Source organism: Felis catus, chromosome D4 (genome assembly GCF_018350175.1).
Source record: "Felis catus isolate Fca126 chromosome D4, F.catus_Fca126_mat1.0, whole genome shotgun sequence".
Lineage (NCBI taxonomy): Eukaryota > Metazoa > Chordata > Mammalia > Carnivora > Felidae > Felis > Felis catus.
The window spans coordinates 87,290,590-87,311,205 of NC_058380.1; the positions used below are offsets into that span (position 1 = coordinate 87,290,590).

The 20,616-nt window shown below is 44.3% G+C and overlaps 1 protein-coding gene across 1 annotated transcript in view; it reads left to right on the forward strand.

Moving 5' to 3' along the window:
- The window catches only part of NUP188 (nucleoporin 188), a 54,376-nt gene that overhangs the window by 26,853 nt on the left and 6,907 nt on the right, over positions 1-20,616 (forward strand). The window contains 23 exon segments of the mRNA XM_023242821.2: positions 305-516; positions 2,022-2,136; positions 2,777-2,977; positions 3,886-3,975; positions 6,753-6,818; positions 7,770-7,889; positions 8,386-8,512; positions 9,468-9,620; positions 9,796-9,922; positions 10,130-10,217; positions 10,311-10,387; positions 10,964-11,078; positions 12,465-12,585; positions 12,713-12,779; positions 13,472-13,600; positions 13,925-14,031; positions 14,034-14,063; positions 14,888-14,994; positions 16,649-16,855; positions 16,969-17,138; positions 17,943-18,012; positions 18,414-18,481; positions 18,909-19,104. Coding sequence (XP_023098589.2) covers positions 305-516; positions 2,022-2,136; positions 2,777-2,977; positions 3,886-3,975; positions 6,753-6,818; positions 7,770-7,889; positions 8,386-8,512; positions 9,468-9,620; positions 9,796-9,922; positions 10,130-10,217; positions 10,311-10,387; positions 10,964-11,078; positions 12,465-12,585; positions 12,713-12,779; positions 13,472-13,600; positions 13,925-14,031; positions 14,034-14,063; positions 14,888-14,994; positions 16,649-16,855; positions 16,969-17,138; positions 17,943-18,012; positions 18,414-18,481; positions 18,909-19,104 — 2,763 coding nt within the window.

Sequence of the window (20,616 nt, forward strand, 5' to 3'; positions counted from 1 at the left end):
AATGAAAGAAGGAGTGTGTGGCATATTACTGGAAGGAAAGACAAAAACCTCTGACAGTGGTTGCCTCTAGGGACAGGTTTGGATGACTGGACAGTGGGAATTGTAGGGAGGCAGACTTTTTGGTGTCGCTTCCAAAATCTTTTTCTGTAATCTTTTAATAGATCCTTAATATTTAACAAAGAGGGAGACTTTTTTTTTTTTTTTACTCTATTCTTATAAATGTATTATCTAACAAAAGTAACTTTAAAATGTTTTATGTTTTAAAATCTGACTTTATTTTTCCCATTTTTCCTTCATTGTGCAGACTGAGCGCCAGGTATCTCGCTGGTTTGTTCAGTGCCTTCGGGAACAGTCCATGCTGCTAGAAATTATTTTCCTTTATTATGCATACTTTGAGATGGCACCTAGTGACCTGTTGGCATTAACCAAGATGTTTAAAGAGCAAGGATTTGGTAGTAGGCAGACCAACAGGCACCTGGTGGATGAGACCATGGACCCTTTCGTGGATAGGATTGGGTAAGTCTATTGAACTTGTGCAGTGTTTAGAACATTGATATTCTAGTTCCTGTGAATGGGTGAGGGGAGAGTCTAGATGCGCTTTTCACTTAGTGGGTAGGGAAACAGATGGATGTGCTTCACGTTCCCAGTCTTCCAGGGAGTAAAGACTGAGACTGAGAGGGACGTGTTTTCTCAAAATACGTATTCCATTCTCATCTTTTACTATCTTCACTTAAGAGGTTCATCTAGTCAACAAAAAATGTAGTGAGTGTCAATGGTAGGCCAGTGCAAATGCTAAGAAGACAGTGACAAGGCAGATGTGTCCCCTGCCCTCTTTGAAGTCCTCATCTACGGACTTTGAATTTTATGGCAGTGAATAGAGCCACATCTTTTTTTCATATGTACGAAAATACATTGTTGATGTTTTTTGACATAAATGGTATATGCTTTTACAACTAAATTTTCCACATAACTAGATGTCCTGGAACTCTTTCATCTCAGGATGTTCTTTTTAGCTGCTGCATATTAATACATGGTATGGATGTTTATTTCATGGTTCACTAATGGTAGGCAGTTAGCTATTATGCACATTCCAAATAATGCTTATAAAGAACATTCTTTACAAGCCTCTCTGTGCATCTGGATGAGTACAACTCTAAAATAAAGATCTAGAAATGTAATTGTTGGGTTGAAGGGTATGTGCCTTTGTATTATAAAATACCTGTTGCCAAATTGTTTTCCACAAAGCCTGTACCAATTTACACTTCCACCGACAGTGGGAGGAGAGAACCAGTTTCCCCACAACCTTGCAAACCCTTGATATTATCTATCGCCCCCCTCAGTTTGATCCCTTTGGTGCACTGATTTGCCTTTCTCGGGTTATCCGTGATGTGGAGCCTTTTCTTAACCTGCTCTTGGTACAATCTCTGGGGTGAGCTGCCTGTTTGCATCTGTGTCAGTGAGGAGGAGATTCAGCTGCATTTAACAAAAAGGATGATGTTATCATGGTTAGAACGGATATATATCCCCGTTTTGAGGCCTGTTTCCTCTGTGAACAAAGATACACACCTGAGTCGTGAGATGGTTTATCTGGGTCAGATGTAATTGGTGGCTATAGAAACTTCCAGTCCTGGATCTGTGCTTTGGCAGGCACAAGCCTCACGTGACTGTCAGGAACTTTAAATGTGGCTGGTCGAGGGACTCCTGGCTGGCTTGGTCGGTGGAGCATGTGACTCTTGATCTTGGGGTCAGTCATGAGTTCGAGCCCCATGTTGGGTGTAGAGGTTACTTAAATAAAACTTAAAAAAAAAAAATGTGGCTGGTCAAACTGAGGTGTGCTGGAAGTGTAAAATACATACTGAGTTTAGAAGACTTAGTATGAAAAAAAAAAGCACAAAAACCCATTAATAATTTTTTTTGAAAAAAATAATTTTTTTGATATTAAAGCATCTTGCATTTCACCTTATTCTCCTTCAGGGTTCAAAGTAGCACATGTGACATCATGCTACCATTTTCCTTTCCAGCTACTTCAGTGCCCTTATCCTGGTGGAAGGCATGGATATTGAATCCTTGCATAAGTGTGCTTTGGATGACAGAAGAGAACTGCACCAGTTTGCCCAGGACGGGCTTATTTGTCAGGTGAACTTGGAATAGCTGCATTTTGGAGACAGTTTAGACTTAGGAGTATGTTTTTAACCCTTCAACTGTACTGCCCCTTGAAATTTTCCTTGTGGAATTAGAGGTCCTACATTGTTAAGAAGTTAACTGGATGTGGAAGAAATCTCAGGTTTTGGTGACAGTTGCTATCACATAGGTGATAGTCGAATCTGTGGGAATGAGTGGAGTCACTCAGAGAGATGGCATCAGGAAAAAAAGAGGCCCAGGGACAGAACCTTGGGGCGCGTCTTCATTTATGGAGCTTGTGCAAGAAGATCAAAGGGAAAGCACGTTGAGATGTGATGGTTAGATACAAAATGGGGAAAGATCAGAAAAAGTTAAAGAAGGATTGGGAAATTTTCTAAAGAAAGTTCCACTTGAACATGTATTTTACAACGTTACATTCGACTACTTACAGTCAGAAGAAACGAAGTGTGGGCACAGGGAAGAGTAGCAGAAGGGTTTATTAGTGAGGTGGCTGGGGGGTGGGGAGGAGTACGTACCCAAATGGGGCAAGGGGCCACTGGGCAGTTGTAAGACTTACTGCATGTGACAGAGTGTCCCATCTGGGGCTCTGACCCTTTGTTTTAGCAACACAGATTTTGTTTTTTCTTTTCATCAGGATATGGACCGTTTGATGTTGACCTTCGGGGACATTCCACACCATGCCCCAGTGCTTTTGGCCTGGGCTCTTCTCCGTCACACCCTGCATCCAGAAGAGACCAGCAGCGTTGTCCGAAAGATAGGCGGCACAGCCATCCAGCTGAACGTATTTCAGTACTTGACCCGACTGCTCCGCTCGCTGGCCAGTGGGGGAAATGATGTGAGGCTCGGGCTGTTGGTATTTGAGCAGATGAGCAGAGAGCAGGGGAGAAGCTCGTTCGTGAATCATGATAGTAGTAATGATAATTGTAGTAGTGATGTGGATAATGATGGTGGTGTTTCCAACTCTGTAGAGCATCTGCTATGACTAGACACTGTGCTTAGCGCTTTCTATACGTTACTTTATTTCATCCTTATAGCGCTTATTTGCACTAGGAATTTTCATCCTGTTTTACATATTAAGAAGTTGAGACTCAGGGAGATGTAATTTGTTCACAAGAACAATAACCACCAACTAGTGGTAGATACAGTTTGAACCCACAGTGTCTGACTCTGCCTGCCAGTATAGGATACTATGCCAGTACGGTAATCTGGAAGATAGCTTTGGCCATTTTGACTGGAAAAATCTTTTTTGGGGAGCTTCGTCATTCAACTGTAGCAGGATGTATTAGCCGTTCTCTTGAAGCTAGTGTTTGGGCTTAATTTCAGAGGCACTGTTGTCAGCTTGTTCTGACACACTAACAGGAAACCTCGGCCGGCAGGCACCACTGGTTGGCATTGGTTCATTTATCTTGGTGATAGTTCAGCCTGCTGCATTCATACCAGCGCATAGAGACCCTTTATCCTCTTTTCTAGACTGGGTGTGGTTTTCTTCCCCACAAAACTGATCATTTTGAGAATGGTTCCTTTTCTGATTGTATTCTTGGCTACGTTGTAATATTTATGGTTCCTGCTTTTTCATTTCTCCCCCTCGCCTTCCTGATCTTGGAACTAAATCGGAAGAATTATAAAGCCTTGGATTCTCTTCCATTTGTTTATAGAGACCTGATTAATGTGCTAGGATTATGCCGAAGCTGCGGGGGAAGACTTGTTATTCAGAATTGTTCACTGACTCCTTTGCCATTGCAGTGTACCACCAGCACCGCGTGCATGTGTGTGTATGGACTGCTCTCTTTCGTTCTCACCTCGCTGGAGCTGCACACACTGGGCAACCAGCAGGTTAGTACCTGGTTCTTGTGAGACTTTCTGGCATTGCAGTCATGTCCCTAAGATGCCCCTTTGGAGCTGATACAGCACACACCCACATACCTCTGGTGTTCACTTGTTTATTGCTGTTTCTTCGCACTTATTGTATTATATATGATACATATGAATGATAGAAAAATCAGAAGGTGCTGATAAAAAGAAAAAAGTATAATCCCACCACACAGGACAACTTCTGTTAATATTATGATGCGTTCTCTTCTAAACATTTTCTGCATATATATGTTAAAAATATAACCATTTGTCTCTACAACTGGAATCACAACGTACATACTGCTTTGTAATCTCATTTTGGAATGGTGCATCAGTCCCAAACATCTGTGGGTGCTAATAAAATATTCTTCTACGATATTTTTTTTTTAATTTTTTTTTTTTTAACGCTTATTTATTTTTGAGACAGAGAGAGACAGAGCATGAACGGGGGAGGGGCAGAGAGAGAGGGAGACACAGAATCGGAAGCAGGCTCCAGGCTCCGAGCCATCAGCCCAGAGCCTGACGCGGGGCTCGAACTCACGGACCGTGAGATCGTGACCTGGCTGAAGTCGGACACTTAACCGACTGCGCCACCCAGGCGCCCCTCTTCTACGATATTTTTAAAACCTGAAACATTTCAGGGGCACCTGGGTGGCTCAGTCAGTTGAGCATCCGACTTCGGCTCAGGTCATGATCTCATGGTTTGTGAGTTCGAGCCCCACGTCGGGCTCTGTGCTGACAGCTCAGAACTTGGAGCCTGCTTCCAATTCTGTCTCCCCCCTCTCTCTGCCCCTCCACCACTCGTGCTCTGTCTCTCTCAAAAACTAAATAAACATTAAAAAAACCAAAACCCTGAAACATTTCAAACTTCAGACTCCTAAACAATCTTATTACCAGCTTCCAGATTATCAACTCACAGCAGATCTTGGTGCTCTTTCCCTCCTTGATTATTTTGAAGCACATCCCTGACATAAGTTTCATCTATGAATTTTCGATGAACCAGAAGAGGAGTTAGTAAAACTTTACAACCAGTACCATAACTAACAAGCTGTATCTTTAAAAAAAATTTTTTTTAAACGTTTATTTTTGAGAGACAGAGAGAGACAGAGAATGAGCAGGAGAGGAACAGAGAGAGAGAGAGGGAGACGCAGAATCCGAAGCAGGCTCCAGGCTCTGAGCTGTCAGCACAGAGCCCGAAGCAGGGCTCGAATCCACAAACCGTGAGATCATGACCTGAGCTGAAGTCGGACGCTTAACCGACTGAGCCACCCAGGTGCCCCTGTATCTTTAAATATCAAGTCAGAATTTAAATGTCTAGTTAACTCGTAAATGTCATAAATTTGTTATAAGTTTGTGTGTTTGGATCAGGATCTAAATAAATAAGGTCCACATGTTATGGGTTGGTAACTCTGTCAAGTTTTAGTCACCTGTGCTTTGCACTGTAGTGGACCCAAGCCACATCATTGTCTAGATAATGATGGTCTAGATCCATTAGTTCCTTAGGAGTTACAAAATGGCACTATTCTATCTTATTTTTTGGTTGGAACATTGCTATAAAAAATTTGTTTCACAGTATATGCAAATATTAAGTTGTTATGTTGTACACCTAAAACTCATGTAATATGTCAGTTATACCTCAAATAATTTTTGTTCTCACTACTATCCGATACTCTGGTATAGAGTACTGTGCTTGCTTGTTTTCCTATATTTACTAATTTCCCTACCCTCCTGTAAAGGTGGCTAATGAGGTTTCTAAGTTTTTATATGTCATGGTGAACTCATGGGTATAAATGTGTTAGCTCTGTTTTAATCTAATGCTGTTACTATTCTTAGGCTCAAATTACCCATCTTTGGCCAGTAAGAACTCTTTCAGAAGAGCCCCTCTATCTGTCCTGCACTGCTCTTATGTATTTTGATAGCTCTGTTGCTTTCGGATATGACACACTGTTGTAGGATTATCTCACAAGATTCTCACCCCAGACCTGGAATCCGCCATTTCTCTAAGGAAGCCTGGTTCCTTTTAGTGGAGAGTGCTGTTTGAGGAGTTCTTTATAACTAAGTCTTTGTATTCATTTTTTTAATGACTTGTTTTGGAAATTGAAGGAATTGGTGAAGTTGCAGAAACTGAAAATTTATTATCATTAGAAAAGAAATTGGTGTTCATTGGAGGACTCCATTTCCAAAGTTCCAGGGGCATAGCATGAGCTTTGCATCCTTTGCCAAAATTCTGGTCCCATGTGGAGCTCAATGCACGTAGTAGGAGGACTGGTATTAACATACCAAGGATGTGAGAGTCCTAGCACTTGGGTTTTTTAAAGAAATCATTCTCAGTGTGTGCCAGGCTCTGTGCTAGGTGCTGAGGGTTAAAAACTTGAAGAGCCACTCTTGCCCTCTAGGAGAACAGTTTGGCCTAGCCTAGTTGCACCTCACCTTTACTAGCACCTTAATGTTTACAGTTTACGGTCCGCTTCTGTACACATTGTCCTCTTCCGTCCTCAGAGCGGTACTATGAGGCAGATAATACTGTCGCCATTTTATAGCTAAAGATTTTGAAGTTCAGAGAGGTTCACTTGTCTAACACCATACAACAGGCATAATGTACACCCTAGATGGGGTGTAATCTTTTTAAACCCACAGTTCTTTCTGACCTAGTATGTGGAAATATCGTTGATGTTTTGATTTGAACAGAGATACAGTAAAAGAGATAGGACTGCGTCAGCTACGGAAACTAAGCTATTTTCTTCCCCGTCCCCCAACAGGATGTAATTGACACAGCATGTGAAGTCCTGGCAGATCCTTCTCTTCCAGAGCTATTCTGGGGAACAGTAAGTGTGTCAGAGGGAATTATGCTATAAGATATTCTAGTAGCAAAACAATTGATCAAGCGCTTAGTTTGTGATTGGTCTCATATTAAGCATTTATGTCATTTTGTATTTACTCTTTACGAAAATCTATAAAGTAGATAGAATTATAAATCACCTTTTTGCATATGAGGAAAGGTGATGCTTAGAGATATGAAGTGACTTGCCTAAGGTTACACAGCTAGATGAACAGCCAGCCTCAGGAAGCAGTTCTGGCTGACTTCAGTCTGTAGTCTGTGTTATTAACCAGTATGTTCTGTATCCTACCCACCAAGTCTTTTTTCACATTGTTAGTCTCAGTCACCAGTAGTGCTGTAAGTCTTGAACATGCGTCTGAGTTGTCAGAATATTGTTAACAAGTTAGATAAGAATTTGGCTTCAGAGAGAACAGCTTCTCACCAGTACATAGGCTTAGAATTAACACGAGTCTGAAGCCCTAGGGTCCAGCTGATGAATAAATCTGTTCTCTCTTGTACTGTGGCCTGACTGATATGCCTCTAGGTCTTAACCTCTTCTTCCTGAGTCACTGTCGTCTCGAACAGTGTTCCTGGGAGAGGGTGGCCTGAAACAATATTTAGATTAAGGATCTGTTACTTGTGTGTGGTGGCCAAATGCTAACATGTTGTTGGCCGCTTTTCACATTATTCAAAACATCTCCTGCAATGGCGGATCGCATTGTCTTCCTGTTGGGAGGACGGCCAGGAAAAGGTCACTGGAGGCAGTGGTATTCTCTTTTCAGGTCCTGATAAATCTGATGTTGAAAGCCTTTCTCAGTGAAATTCTGGAAATCTTCAATTGTTAGGGAGGGGTGATGTCTGCCCGGAGGAAAGGACTGTTTTTAGATTTTCTTATGATTGCTGGGCAGTTCAACACGGATGGTGTTGAAGGTCAGTGACCTCTCTTCTTCCACCACAGGAGCCAACCTCTGGGCTCGGGATCATTCTGGACAGTGTATGTGGGATGTTTCCCCATCTCCTCTCCCCACTCCTGCAGTTGCTACGAGCCCTCGTATCAGGAAAGTCCACTGCCAAAAAGGTAGGTTGTTCATTTAGATGCTTGATTTCAGACTGTGGGAGAGGTTTTGGGGGATGCCACTGCCATGGCAAGAATTAGTCTGAAGTTGAATGAACAGTGCCAGAGATGGTGCTTAAGTTCTCTTAAATTAAGTACCTATTGCAGACACTGAGTGAGACATAGTATAAAGTTCCTTACTGTCTCATCGGAAGAGAATAACAATAGATACAAGGAAGAAATAGCTGATACAGCCATACGGTAAATGTCATTTGAGTATTAAAGACCTACCGTTGAGGAGAGCCAGCAGTCTGTGGAGTGAGGGGCCTTGAGCTAAGTGTTAAAGGGTGCTGAGGGTTGGCAAGGAGCGTAGAGGCAATTCTAAGAAGAGTCACGGTGGCAGGTTTGTGAGAAGTTTGAGAGTCAGACACAGTCTGACCGAAAGAGCAGAACAGATGTGGGACCCCTTGCATGTCCCCGAGGTAAGCGTGCGGCTGGATTTTTTTCTGTGTGTTGGCAGGTGTATAGTTTCTTGGATAAGATGTCTTTCTACAATGAACTGTACAAGCACAAGCCCCATGATGTGATCTCCCACGAAGATGGAACTCTCTGGCGGAGGCAAACGTCCAAACTCCTTTACCCTCTTGGTAAGATGGAGACCCTCCCTGGCTCAGTAGCCACCTCTCCTCAGCTTCTGTTTAGACCTCAGCACTGCTGTTTGAGCCATTTCATGCTCGTTGCCTTTAAAGCAGCTCCTCTCCGCTGTGCTCGTTGAGGAATTATTAGTCTATTTCTCAGTTTTTTGTATCATTACATTGACCTGAGCCGAAATCAAGAGTCAGATGCCCAACTGACTGAGCCACCCAGGCACCCCAGATTATTTTATTTAAAAAATAATGGGTGTTCATTGTAAAGAGAAACAGCACAGATAGACACTTTACAAAGTTCATCTGTTCAGGCTTGTCCGTCAGAGAGTCAGTGTTGAGCTGGTATGTGTCCCTGTGCACACCGTACACTCTCCTAGATTGATTCTGCAACTCGTTTTTCTTATATGTGGATCTGACTCGTTATCTTTTAGTAACTACAGAATTATTCTAGATATTCCATCATTTTGTATCTTTTTCCTTCTAAAGGACATGTAGGCTATGTTGGGTTTTGGTCACTACAAACAATGCTCCTTTGGGTACTTGTACTTTATATATGGATATTTTTATTTTTAGTACATAGAGTCCTCAAACCGGGGTTGTCTGATAAAAGGGTATATACGAGAATAATTTTGTGGGGTAGAAGGGTATATTACAATAACAATTTTAAATGGGTAAAAGGGTATATATACAGTAACAATTTGAAATACCTGTCAGCAACAGATGAAATAGATCAACAAAATGTGTTATATATTTACAGTGAAATTATTCAGCCTTGAAAAGAAAGGGAATTCTGACACATGTGCTACACATGGGTGACCCCAGCACAGCAGTGTTAGCTAGTGGGACGAGAGTCTGTCCATTTCTGTGTGATTAAATGTTGTTGTCTGATGTAGGAGTCGCTTTTTCCTATTGTATCGCTGGATATTAGACTAATTTCTCTTCCTCTCTTCCTTAGGGGGTCAGACCAACCTTCGCATACCTCAGGGCACAGTAGGCCAGGTAGTGCTGGACGACAGGGCTTACCTGGTTCGCTGGGAGTACTCTTACAGTAGCTGGACCCTCTTTACCTGCGAGATTGAAATGCTGTTGCATGTTGTTTCCACTGCAGGTGAGGTCAGCTTGGGGGGACATGACTGTGGGGAAGAAAAACAGACATGCTTAGAACTGGGGGACAGAGAATCTCAGGATAAAATTCAGAACCGTCCAGACTGGGATCCGTGTAGTGTTTATCTGGGAAGACTGTTCAGTAATCTTAAAGGAATTGTTGCTCTCTTTCCCCTCAGATGTGATCCAGCACTGCCAGCGGGTCAGACCCATCATTGATCTGGTCCATAAGGTCATCAGCACAGATCTGTCCATAGCAGACTGTCTCTTGCCCATCACATCCCGTATCTACATGCTGCTACAGCGGTAAGCATCAGCTCACACACACCCCAGGTTAAAGTCCGCATCTGTGTCTCTGTGGGAAGCCCTGGTGTGATGCTACCCCAGCTGAGGGTTTTCCTATTTTTCCATCCCTACTGAGAGGAGAGACTTGGGCAGAGAGAGCTGGAAAATATCTGTGATGGAACACGTTGTATTCATTTCACTGAGTAGAGTACACTATTCTCCAACTAGGCTAACGACAGTAATCTCTCCACCGGTGGATGTCATTGCTTCTTGTGTCAATTGCTTGACTGTTTTGGCTGCCCGGAACCCTGCAAAGGTGAGACACACCAAGTCTTCAAAATAGCCAAAAAATGTTGCATTTGGTGTATACCTGAAGACACATGGACATTGAGCTCTTTTCCCTTCTCAGGTCTGGACTGATCTTCGTCACACAGGCTTTTTACCATTCGTGGCCCACCAGGTCTCCAGCATGAGTCAGATGATTAGGTGAGCCAGGTCTTGGGTTGGGTAGAGCGTATTCCCCGGGAGTACCATATACATTTTGGGTCCAGGCTAGCTACATTACTTTTAAAGAAGCTTCCCTGTGCAGTATTTCTCATCCAGCAGCAACCACCTTAGGTACATGGGAATTAATTTTCCAGGTTGGAGAATACAGAGCTGTCTGGATCCAGAGACGTGGCTTCCCTTTCCTCAGCTGTAGTCACTCTGTACTTTTCCTTGTTTCATGGCTTTTTGAACTTGCGTGGTAGGACAATTATTTATACACAGGCTCCATTTTCCTACTTGAGCATTTGCTCCTTGCCTTCTCTTGCTTATTAGACAACGATGTTTTCCTGATGTTTATTTGATTTTTTGAATTTTAAAGCTCTTGAGGTTGTACATTAATAAAGTACTCTCTTAGTGTTCATCTTGGGTATAAAATAGCCTAGATTTGCTTCATTCTTTTGAGAGCTTTCCTGTGTTAGGTCCAACCTATCTAGATAATAAGAATGCTCTGTGATGAGTTTCTTGAAACCTTGCGATTGCCCCGTCCTGATTCACTCTGCCTCTGTTTTTCCCCAGTGCGGAGGGGATGAATGCTGGAGGGTACGGAAACCTCTTGATGAATAGTGAGCAGCCCCAGGGCGAGTACGGGGTCACTGTTGCCTTTCTACGCTTGATCACCACTCTTGTCAAGGTAAACGCTGGTCAGATGGAAATATCTGAAATAGTTTCTCTTCTACCGTAGTCATTGTCTTTGGGCACAGCAGTTGTCCTGATGTTATGGCGTTAACAGTTTCTGTGTATTGAGTATTTACTATGGGCCAGATTCCATAGCAGGTACTTTATCTGTGTTAATTAATTAATTAAAAATTTAAAGTTTGTTTATTTTGAGAGAGAGCGAGAGAGAGAGCGAGAGAGAGAGAGAGAGAGAGAGCGAGCACATTGGGATAGGGGCAGAGAGAGGGAGAGAGAGAGAATCCCTTCCCAAGCAGGTTCCGCACTGTCAGTGCAGAGCCCCATGTGGGGCTCGAAATCACAAACTATGAAACATGACTTGAGCCGAAATCAAGAGTTGGAAGCTTAACTGACTTAGCCATGCAGGCGCCCCTGTGTAATTTATTTAATATTCAGAGGCAGGATGGTATGATGTGGTTACTGTCAAGCTATTTTCATCGTAGCCCAGGGCAATACATATGTTTTATATCTAGGCCCGGTAACCGTGTGTGTATGTATGTACTTCTGAAGCAAAGTTTCACAATTCAGCACTTCTCGGACAACGCAAAAGGCACTCTGGTATTTTCTAATAAGCTGATTTCACAATCCACTAATGGATTACAACTCAGTTTGAAAAATACTGTTGTAGCATAGATTTTGGAGTCAGACAAAATTAGGTGTACATGTCAGGTTGACCACTTACTAACTGTGTTGGGCTTGGGCAAACATGGAATTTCTTAGAACCTTTGTGAAAAAGGAGTAATAACATGGTCTCTACTCCTTGGAGTTGTTGAGAGGGCCACACATGAGAAGCACTCAGCCAACTTTTCTGCCTGCGAGAATCAATGAACGAATGCTTGAAAAGGCAGAAACAGTCCAGAGATCGGGATATAGCTATAGATGTTTATACGTAAGTAAAGAATTTCCCATTTTTAAGGTGAGGAAGCTGAATATTAGGACAAAGAATTGTGAGTGTGAGAGCTCCTTTCCGGTGTCCCAGAGATAGGGTAGAGGTTAGGCGAATGGCTGGCATCATGATAGTGAAATCAGCACTCCCCATTGCTAACAGTCCTACGTCCTTCATGTTCATGGTTGGTACCTCCCTCTGCCAGATTTAACCTTCTTCTGTCTCCTTCACGTAGGTGCCTTCTGTGACATTGAGACATTGTCTTTTTAGTCTTTTTCTCTATTTCAAAGAAATCCACAGCTTGGACCCAGTTGAACTAGAGTGTTCTGATTTTTTTTTTCTCTCTTACAGCCAGGGTTTGCCTAGATTTCCTTTGGACCTGTAGTTTTAGAGTTAAATCTGTGATAGCTGAATGACTTCCTTAAATGGTTTAAGTCCTTACAGCATGGTTTCTCATAGGGGCAGCTTGGGAGTACCCAGAGCCAAGGGCTGGCGCCCTGTGTCATGTTTGTGCTGAAGGAGATGCTTCCTGGCTACCACAAGTGGCGCTACAACACCCATGGTGTGAGGGAACAGATTGGTAAGGGACAGGCGGGCAGGGAAGGCCTGAGCCACTCCTGGCTCCCTGGAGATCTTATCTTTCCCTTTGTTGGGATGAGGGTCATCACACAAGGCCACTTCATTCCTGTGTCTTTTCCGGAGTCCAGGTTGCCTGATCCTGGAGTTGATTCATGCAATACTGAACCTGTGCCATGAGGCAGACCTGCACAGCAGGTATGAGGGGGTGATTGCTTGAACCGGGTATTCTTGGACGCTGCCGCTCCCCAAGGGAAGTCACGGGCGGGCTTCTGCTCATCCTTTCAGAAAACTCAGCTGGGTTGAACCCAGAGCTCAGTACTCTGGAGGTTCTCATTTGCTCTCCACTGGACTGTATCCTTTCTCCCTGTGAGTCGAGAAGAGCAAATGAAACGGGGATGAGATTGTTCCCAATGACACACACACATACATATATACAAATTATTTTTTATGATCTTTACAAAAGTTACACATGTTCATTAGGAAAATAGTGAAAATGCCCTTCCTAAACCTGTTTCCAGAGATGACTAGGAAGTTCGTGTGTATTCTACTAGGTGTTTTCCTTTGCTTGTACTAACTGCTCCATAATTTTATTTCCATGCCACTTCATATAGATCTGTCTTGTTTTAGTGGTACCATGCGTTCCATTGTATGAATTAATCATGACTCAATTCAGTAGATATATCCATTAATCGTTGGGACATTTAGATAGCTTCTCTGGGTTGTTTTTAAGATCAAGTCTACTTAAGGAAAGTGACCAGAGTGTGTTCATCTGACACGGAGCTGATCTGTACCACTGATGTCCAGTTGGTTAGGTTTGGATAGTGCCCTTCTCTTGCAGTAATAAACTTCACAGCTCCCTGGTGACTCAGAACATGTCTGTCTTGCAGTCACAGCCCCAGCCTGCAGTCTCTCTGCATCTGCAGCCTGGCCTACACAGAAGCGGGACAGACAGTCATCAATATCATGGGCATCGGTGTGGACACCATCGACATGGTGATGGCTGCTCAGCCCCGCAGGTGGGGCTCCCTCTCCCCTTCCCCGTTTATCTTAGTGTGCCTGCATGTCCTGAGAACTCCAGTGTGAGTTAATGTGCGGTAGCTTTTTAAAGACAGCCTTATTTCCCCTAGGATGTAGCCTGTATGTAATCTAGTGGCTGCTGCGTAGACTGGCACATAGCAAAAGGAGTTGATTGCTCCTCCTCTCTCCTAGTTTGGACTGGGGCCTCTAACAGAAGCTGTTGAACTCTGGGATTATTGTTGGAATCTAATTCATGAGAGCACATATGTTGCGAATGAAGTCATGTTGTCTGAATCAACTTTGGTTTCCATTTGGCACCCTAGTGATGGGGCAGAGGGCCAGGGGCAGGGCCAGCTGCTGATCAAGACAGTGAAACTGGCATTCTCCGTCACCAACAATGTTATTCGGCTGAAACCTCCTTCTAATGTGGTGTCCCCCTGGAACAGGCTCTCACACAGCATGGTATGTATTGCTCTTGCGAACAGCAGTGCTTCTGCCCACAAGTACGTACTTCGGGCTGTGTTGTTAGAGGCCAGCAGTATTTTCTGACTAATTCCTGGAGGGAGTTTGGGAATGATCACCGGTCCCCATCCCGGACTTAGAAGCGAGAGGGCTGGAATGTCCTTCATTTCTGCCTCCTGTTGATGACGGGATAATAGTTAAGAACCCGTGTTCAAAGTCAGACTGCCTTGGCTCACATTTTGGCTTTAATCTGCTGTGTTACCTTGGGCACATTATTGAACAACTCTGCCTCAGGGGATAATAGTAATACCTACCTTACACAATTACGACGGAGGTAAGATTACTACGTGTAAATCATGGAGGGAAGTTCTTGGCACCTGTTAAGTATTAACTGTTTTATTCTTTGACCTTACACTACTCATTTAATACCTTTGGGACCGTTTCCTCATTTTCAAGTAGGTGTTTAGATAATGCCTAAGACCTACTCTTAACTATCATTTTGAGATTTTGATGATTCTTGCATTTCAATGTGACGTCTTTTTCTAACCTGTTTGTTAAGAGACTGTTTTGTTTTGTTTTGTTTTCCAAAATGTCTCTCTTTCTGCTCTTAATGAATTGGATTGGGCTGTTTACCTCCAAATCCTGCATATCCCCTTGGCTACTGAAAAAAGAGAATGGTATGGCCACCTGGATTCGCTCTGGCCCTCCCAAGTACTTGAGGGTAGTAAATTCCCTCACGTGCGTGAGCCTTTTTGAATAGCAGCCTCTCTTAGGAGCTTGAATCAGGCACATTGGTGTCTCAGCTGTTTCCTGTACTTCTTCAGGTGCCCATGGGAACAACCTCATTGCTGTTCTTGCCAAATACATCTACCACAAACATGATCCTGCTTTGCCACGTCTTGCCATCCAGCTGTTGAAACGTCTGGCCACGGTAGGATCCCACTTAATCAGCCAAAGCCCCAGAAAACTGACTTTGTGCATGAGACCACCCCAGCCTTATCTCAGGAGAAACAGCTAGCTTGGACTTAGCCTTGACTTTTACAGTGACCCAGCCATGTACACACCACACAAATTGTGTTGCTGTCCACACCACACCTAAATTGTGGTTTGTGAGGGTTTTTTTTTTTCCTGATTACAAAAGACATGCATATTCATTTTTACATATTTAAACGTTACAGGTAAATGTAGCATAGAAAGTTAAGGTCCACTCTGATCCCTTCGTTCCAAGACTCCCTATGAGCAGATTGGTATGCATTGATCCACATTTCTTTTTATCTGTGCTTTTGTATTGACGGATGTTTGCTGTGCTCTTCTGTTCTTTACAAAAGTAGAATTGCACCGTCCATACTGTTTTGTGACTGGCTCTTTTCACTGAACCACAGATCTTACAGTCTTTCCATGTGGGCACATTTGGCCTACTTTATTGTCTTTAATGCTTGCACGATGAGCCACAGAATGAGTGTATCCTGATTTATTTGGGCTATTTTTTTTTTTTTTTTGTCTTTCACTATTACAAGCAGTGCTGCAGTGAACATTGTTGTCCATACAACGCCATGAACTTTTGTTTTCAATTCCTGAATATTAGTTATTAGTGAACATTTTAATTTTTGTAGACATTTCTAAATTGGCCTCTATAAAGGATTGTATTAAAAAAAAATTTTTTTAAAGGGGGTGGGATGCCTGGGTGGCTCAGTTAAGTGTCTGACTTCAGCTCAGGTCATGATCTCACAGTTCGTGAATTCGAGCCCCACGTCGGGCTCTGTGCTGACAGCTCAGAGCCTGGATTCGGTTTCTGTGTCTCCCTCTCTCTCTGCCCTTGCCCTGCTTGCACTCTGTGTCTCTCTCTCAAAAATGAATAAACATTAAAAAAAATTTTTTTTTTAATTAAAGGATTGTAGCAGTTTATATTCCCCCCTTTTTCCTAATTTTTTTTCTAAACATTTGTTTTTGAGAGAGACAGAGCACGAGTGGGGCAGGGGCAGAGAGAGAGGGAGACACAGAATTCGAAGCAGGCCCCAGGCTCTGAGCTGTCAGCACAGAGCCTGACAAGGGGCTCGAAATCACAGACCAGACCGCGAGATCATGACCTGAGCTGATGTCGGACGGTTAACTGACTGAGCCACCCAGGCGCACCCTCCCTCCCTGCTTTTTTTTAATGTAATCTCTACCCCCATCATGTGGCTTGAATTCATGATCCGGAGATTAGGAGTTGACACTCTACCAACTGAGCCAGCCAGGCGCCCCGACAGTTTATACTCCTAACACCAAGTCTTAACATCCTTGCCAGAGTGGCCCTGTCAGTCTTTTAATCTTTGCTAATCTAATAGGCAAACCAGTATTACCTCATTTTTTACTTTGCATTTATCGTTATTATTGTGTACCTTTTATGTTGATTACCATTTCTTTTGTGAATCACTGGGCATTTTGTACCATAGTTTGAAGCAATGTCCCTTTTAACCCACTGCCACATACTTGGATGTTTCCCTTTGTGCCCATTTTCTGAGAGTTCTCTGGCACCCTTCTGCAGGAGCTCGTTGAGGTTTTTCTGGAAGTAGAGCTCTAAGTCTGTGTTTGGTCTCCACCAGGTGGCCCCAATGTCAGTGTACGCCTGCCTGGGCAATGATGCGGCTGCCATTCGAGATGCCTTCCTGACCCGACTGCAGAGCAAGATTGAGGACATGCGCATCAAAGTCATGATTCTGGAGTTCCTCACGGTTGCAGTAGAGACTCAGCCAGGCCTCATTGAACTGTTTCTGAATCTGGAGGTGAAGGATGGCAGCGATGGCTCCAAGGTGAGCCCGCACCTGGGATGAAGCTGGGGGGCGGCCCCTTGGGAGGTGGGTGCAGGCCCCACGGGTGCGCTTGCTGGCAGTGGCCAAGGCCTGAACTCTCGCCCCTCTTGCAGGAATTCAGCCTTGGGGTATGGAGCTGTCTCCACGCCGTGCTGGAGCTGATCGATTCCCAGCAGCAGGACCGCTACTGGTGTCCGCCCCTGCTGCATCGTGCGGCCATTGCCTTTCTGCACGCCCTGTGGCAGGACCGGCGGGACAGTGCCATGCTGGTCCTCAGAACTAAGTAAGTCTGGCTCCAGGAGGTATTTACTTTCAAGGCTTGTGTCTGTAAAATGGGAGTAACAGTACTTCAGACTTCAGAGGTTTGTTGTGACAGCTCACTTAGCATATGTGTAGAAAGTGCTAGGAGTCTGGTTCAGTGTGCAGGAACTTCACTCTTAGTCATTGTCTTCTTATGCTGCTGCCAGCAGGTGTCATCTTTATTCTAGGGCAGAGGCGTGTTTACCTTAGGGTGCCCACCTTTTCCTGCCTTTTGTATTCTTGCCTTCTGCTGACTCCTTCAGACCCACTATTCTTGAGAAACGCCTTCCGATGAGTGACTTGTTCCAGCCCTTGAACTGAATGAGACCCCTGCTCTCTAGGACCCTATTTGCTGAATGAGACCCCTGCTCCCTAGAACCCTGTTCGCTGAATGAGTCCCCTGCTCTCTAGAACCCTGTTCACACAAAGGAAAGGAACATTAAAAAGGCAAACCATGGGAATCTACGTCCTTATTCCCCTCCCTCTGTCTTCCTTCTGGGGCTGCGGGACATGTGCAGCGGCACAGATCATGAGAATTTTTACCATTCAACTCTAGAATATACATATAACATATGATTGTGTTTCTTAATGGGAAAGCATAATTGTATCTATGGAACCCTTTATATTTACGTAGGAGCAGGTCACCTGTGAGACACATGTGAAGACTGGGAAGGTAACTTGGGTGTTAGGACTTGGGTGTGCAAGGAACCACTCAAGGCAGGTGGACAGAACTTCAGGAAGGACTGCCTAAGAGAAAGGATGATTTCCAAATGTATTTTTCTTTCAGACCCAAATTTTGGGAGAACTTAACCAGTCCACTGTTTGGAACCCTTTCTCCTCCCTCAGAAACATCTGAGGTAAGCTGGGGTGAAGGGTAGGACGGTGACGGAAAGTCTCAGGGAGGACAGGCTGGGCTGCGAGAGGCTGAGGTGTAGAAAATGATATTTCCCCTAATTAAGCAACCAGAGTGTTTTCTTCACTGGAAACTTCTTTCTCAGAGGAGTGCCTGCTTCCTCTCCCTGTGATGTCGTGCTTGGGAAGGAAAGTGGCATGCCCTGCTCTGTGTTGATGGCTCGGTGGTCTTCTCCGCTCGCTGGGAGACACTGTGGACCTGACACTGCAGATGCCCATTCACGTTCGATAGGGACTGTGCTTCCTTGTTTTCCAAGTGTCAGGTCCCTGCTCTGTTCCCTCATGGGGGCCACCAGGGAAGAGGTTCTCCTCGTGATTGGTATCTGCTCTGCTCTCCCCTCCACAGCCCAGCGTCCTGGAAACCTGTGCCCTCATCATGAAGATAATTTGCTTGGAAATATACTATGTAGTTAAGTGAGTCCTTTCCCCTTTTGAGATTTGAATTAAAGGTTTGGGGTGGGGGTGTGATGGCCTGCCATTGGGTGCATGGCTCTTTGAGCCAAGGCAGAGGAGAGAGCTGGTTTGGAGCCATTTATGGAGGGCCGCTGAGTTGTGTCCCTGGCCAGTCCATTGATGGCATTTATGATTGTCAGAGAGAGTTATTGTGAAGCAAACTCCATGTGCCTGGGATTTCATGGAGGAGGAATCCTGGAAAAGGCCTCAACCTAACCCATTATGTTGAACAAGAAGTATGAACCCCACACAGTGGAGGTGACTGGAGCCGTCTGCCTTTAAGCCCAAGTGAGGTCGCTTTCTCTGCCTCGACAAGGGTCTGTGCCCATCACATTTATGTCCACTTTCAAAACCTAATCATAGGTTTTATTTTTTCTTGACACCCTAGGGGCTCTTTAGATCAGTCTTTAAAAGATACACTTAAGAAATTTTCCAGCGAGAAACGCTTTGCCTACTGGTCAGGATATGTCAAGTCATTGGCAGTTCACACAGCAGACACGGAGGGCAGCAGCTGCACCTCCCTGGTAGAGTATCAGATGCTCGTCTCCGCCTGGAGGATGCTCCTCATCATCGCCACCAGTCATGTAAGAGCCTCTGGGGGGCGGGGGGGGGGGCAGGGGCCGGGTTTTGCTTTGGTGTCCTAGCAACCGTGTGCTGGGATGCCTGACAGATACACCCCTTGGGATGCAGAACAAATCAGGGATTTTTTCCTGAGCTAAAATGTAACAGTTCTGTGCTGGTAGATGGGGGGTTGCTGTGGGGTGTTTAGGGTGTTGGGTTCAAGAGACCTTGAAGGAAAATGCAGAGAAGTAATTTAAAACATTCGTAAAACAATAGCATCCATAAAAGCCTCCTGTAGCTGCCCTTGTGGCCCTGAACAGGTCTCAGAGGCCCCCTTCCTTCGTCTGCCTCTCACGCACACGTAGAGTCACCTTCTTAGGCACGTCCCCTGTCGACACTAGGTAAATATTTGTAGACTGGTCAACAGATAGCTGTGACTGCTGTGGCAGCACCTTCTCTAGGGTTCTAGAAACTGCATTTCCTGGTTTTAGAAAAAGAGCAGAGGCCATTGTCTCTGCACTGTGTATCTACTGAGAGTTGGTTTTTAGAGAGAGAAAGTTAGCATTTAAGAATTCGCATTTCTCCTTTGCGTGCGTGCGTGTGTTTTCACACTGCACCGTCCTATTGTGCAATAAGGGCTTAGTTTTGAATTGTTTTTCCCTGGGGAATCCAGATTACTATCTTTGCTTCATTAGTAACTACAACTTGGTAGATGTCCCTTGTTCCAAGTATACTCTTATGTCTTCCACGAGTGACGTGTTCCCAGTGCCTGACTGGCCACGACTTTGGGACTTTTCTGCATCACATTGGCTGTAGACTCCTGAGACTGCAGACACACCAGAAGGCTCAGCCATCTTTGGAGCATGATTGATTCCTCAGTGGATAGCCTGTGTGTCACTTGCCTTTTAGGCCCTAGCTAGGCCACAGGTGTTTTGTTTTGTTTTAATTAAAGTATAGTTGACATATAATGTTCTGTTAGTTTCAGGTGGACATCGTGATGTTTCCGTATTTTCATACACAGTAAGATGATTCCCATGCTAAGTCTAGTTACTGTCTCTTAAACATACAAGGCCATTACAGTGTTATTAGCTGTATTTCCTATGTTGTACGCCATAGGCAGCAGTTCATGGATCATAGCTCTGAAAATCCTGCTACCTCTTTTTTCTTAGGAAAACTATCTGATTAAGTGTAGGACCATTCACTTACTCATTTAACAGATATTAACGGAATGTTCCCCATGTGTCAGGCACCCAGGGATACAGCAGTGAACAAGGCAGAGAAGGTCTTTGATCTCCTGGAGAGTGGCCCATGAGGGAGGCAAATTGTAAACAAATCCATAAAGAAAAACAGTTCGAGATTGTGATAATTCACTATGAAGGAGAGAATCAGGATGTTGTGGTAGTGAGTGCTTAAGTAGGAGCAGTCAGGAAGGCCTTCTCTGAGGAGGTGTCATCCAAACTGAGACCTGATGTGCAAAGGAGCGTTCCAGGTGGAGAGCCTGTGGAAGAGAGTAGTCTAGGCACATGGTGTCACAT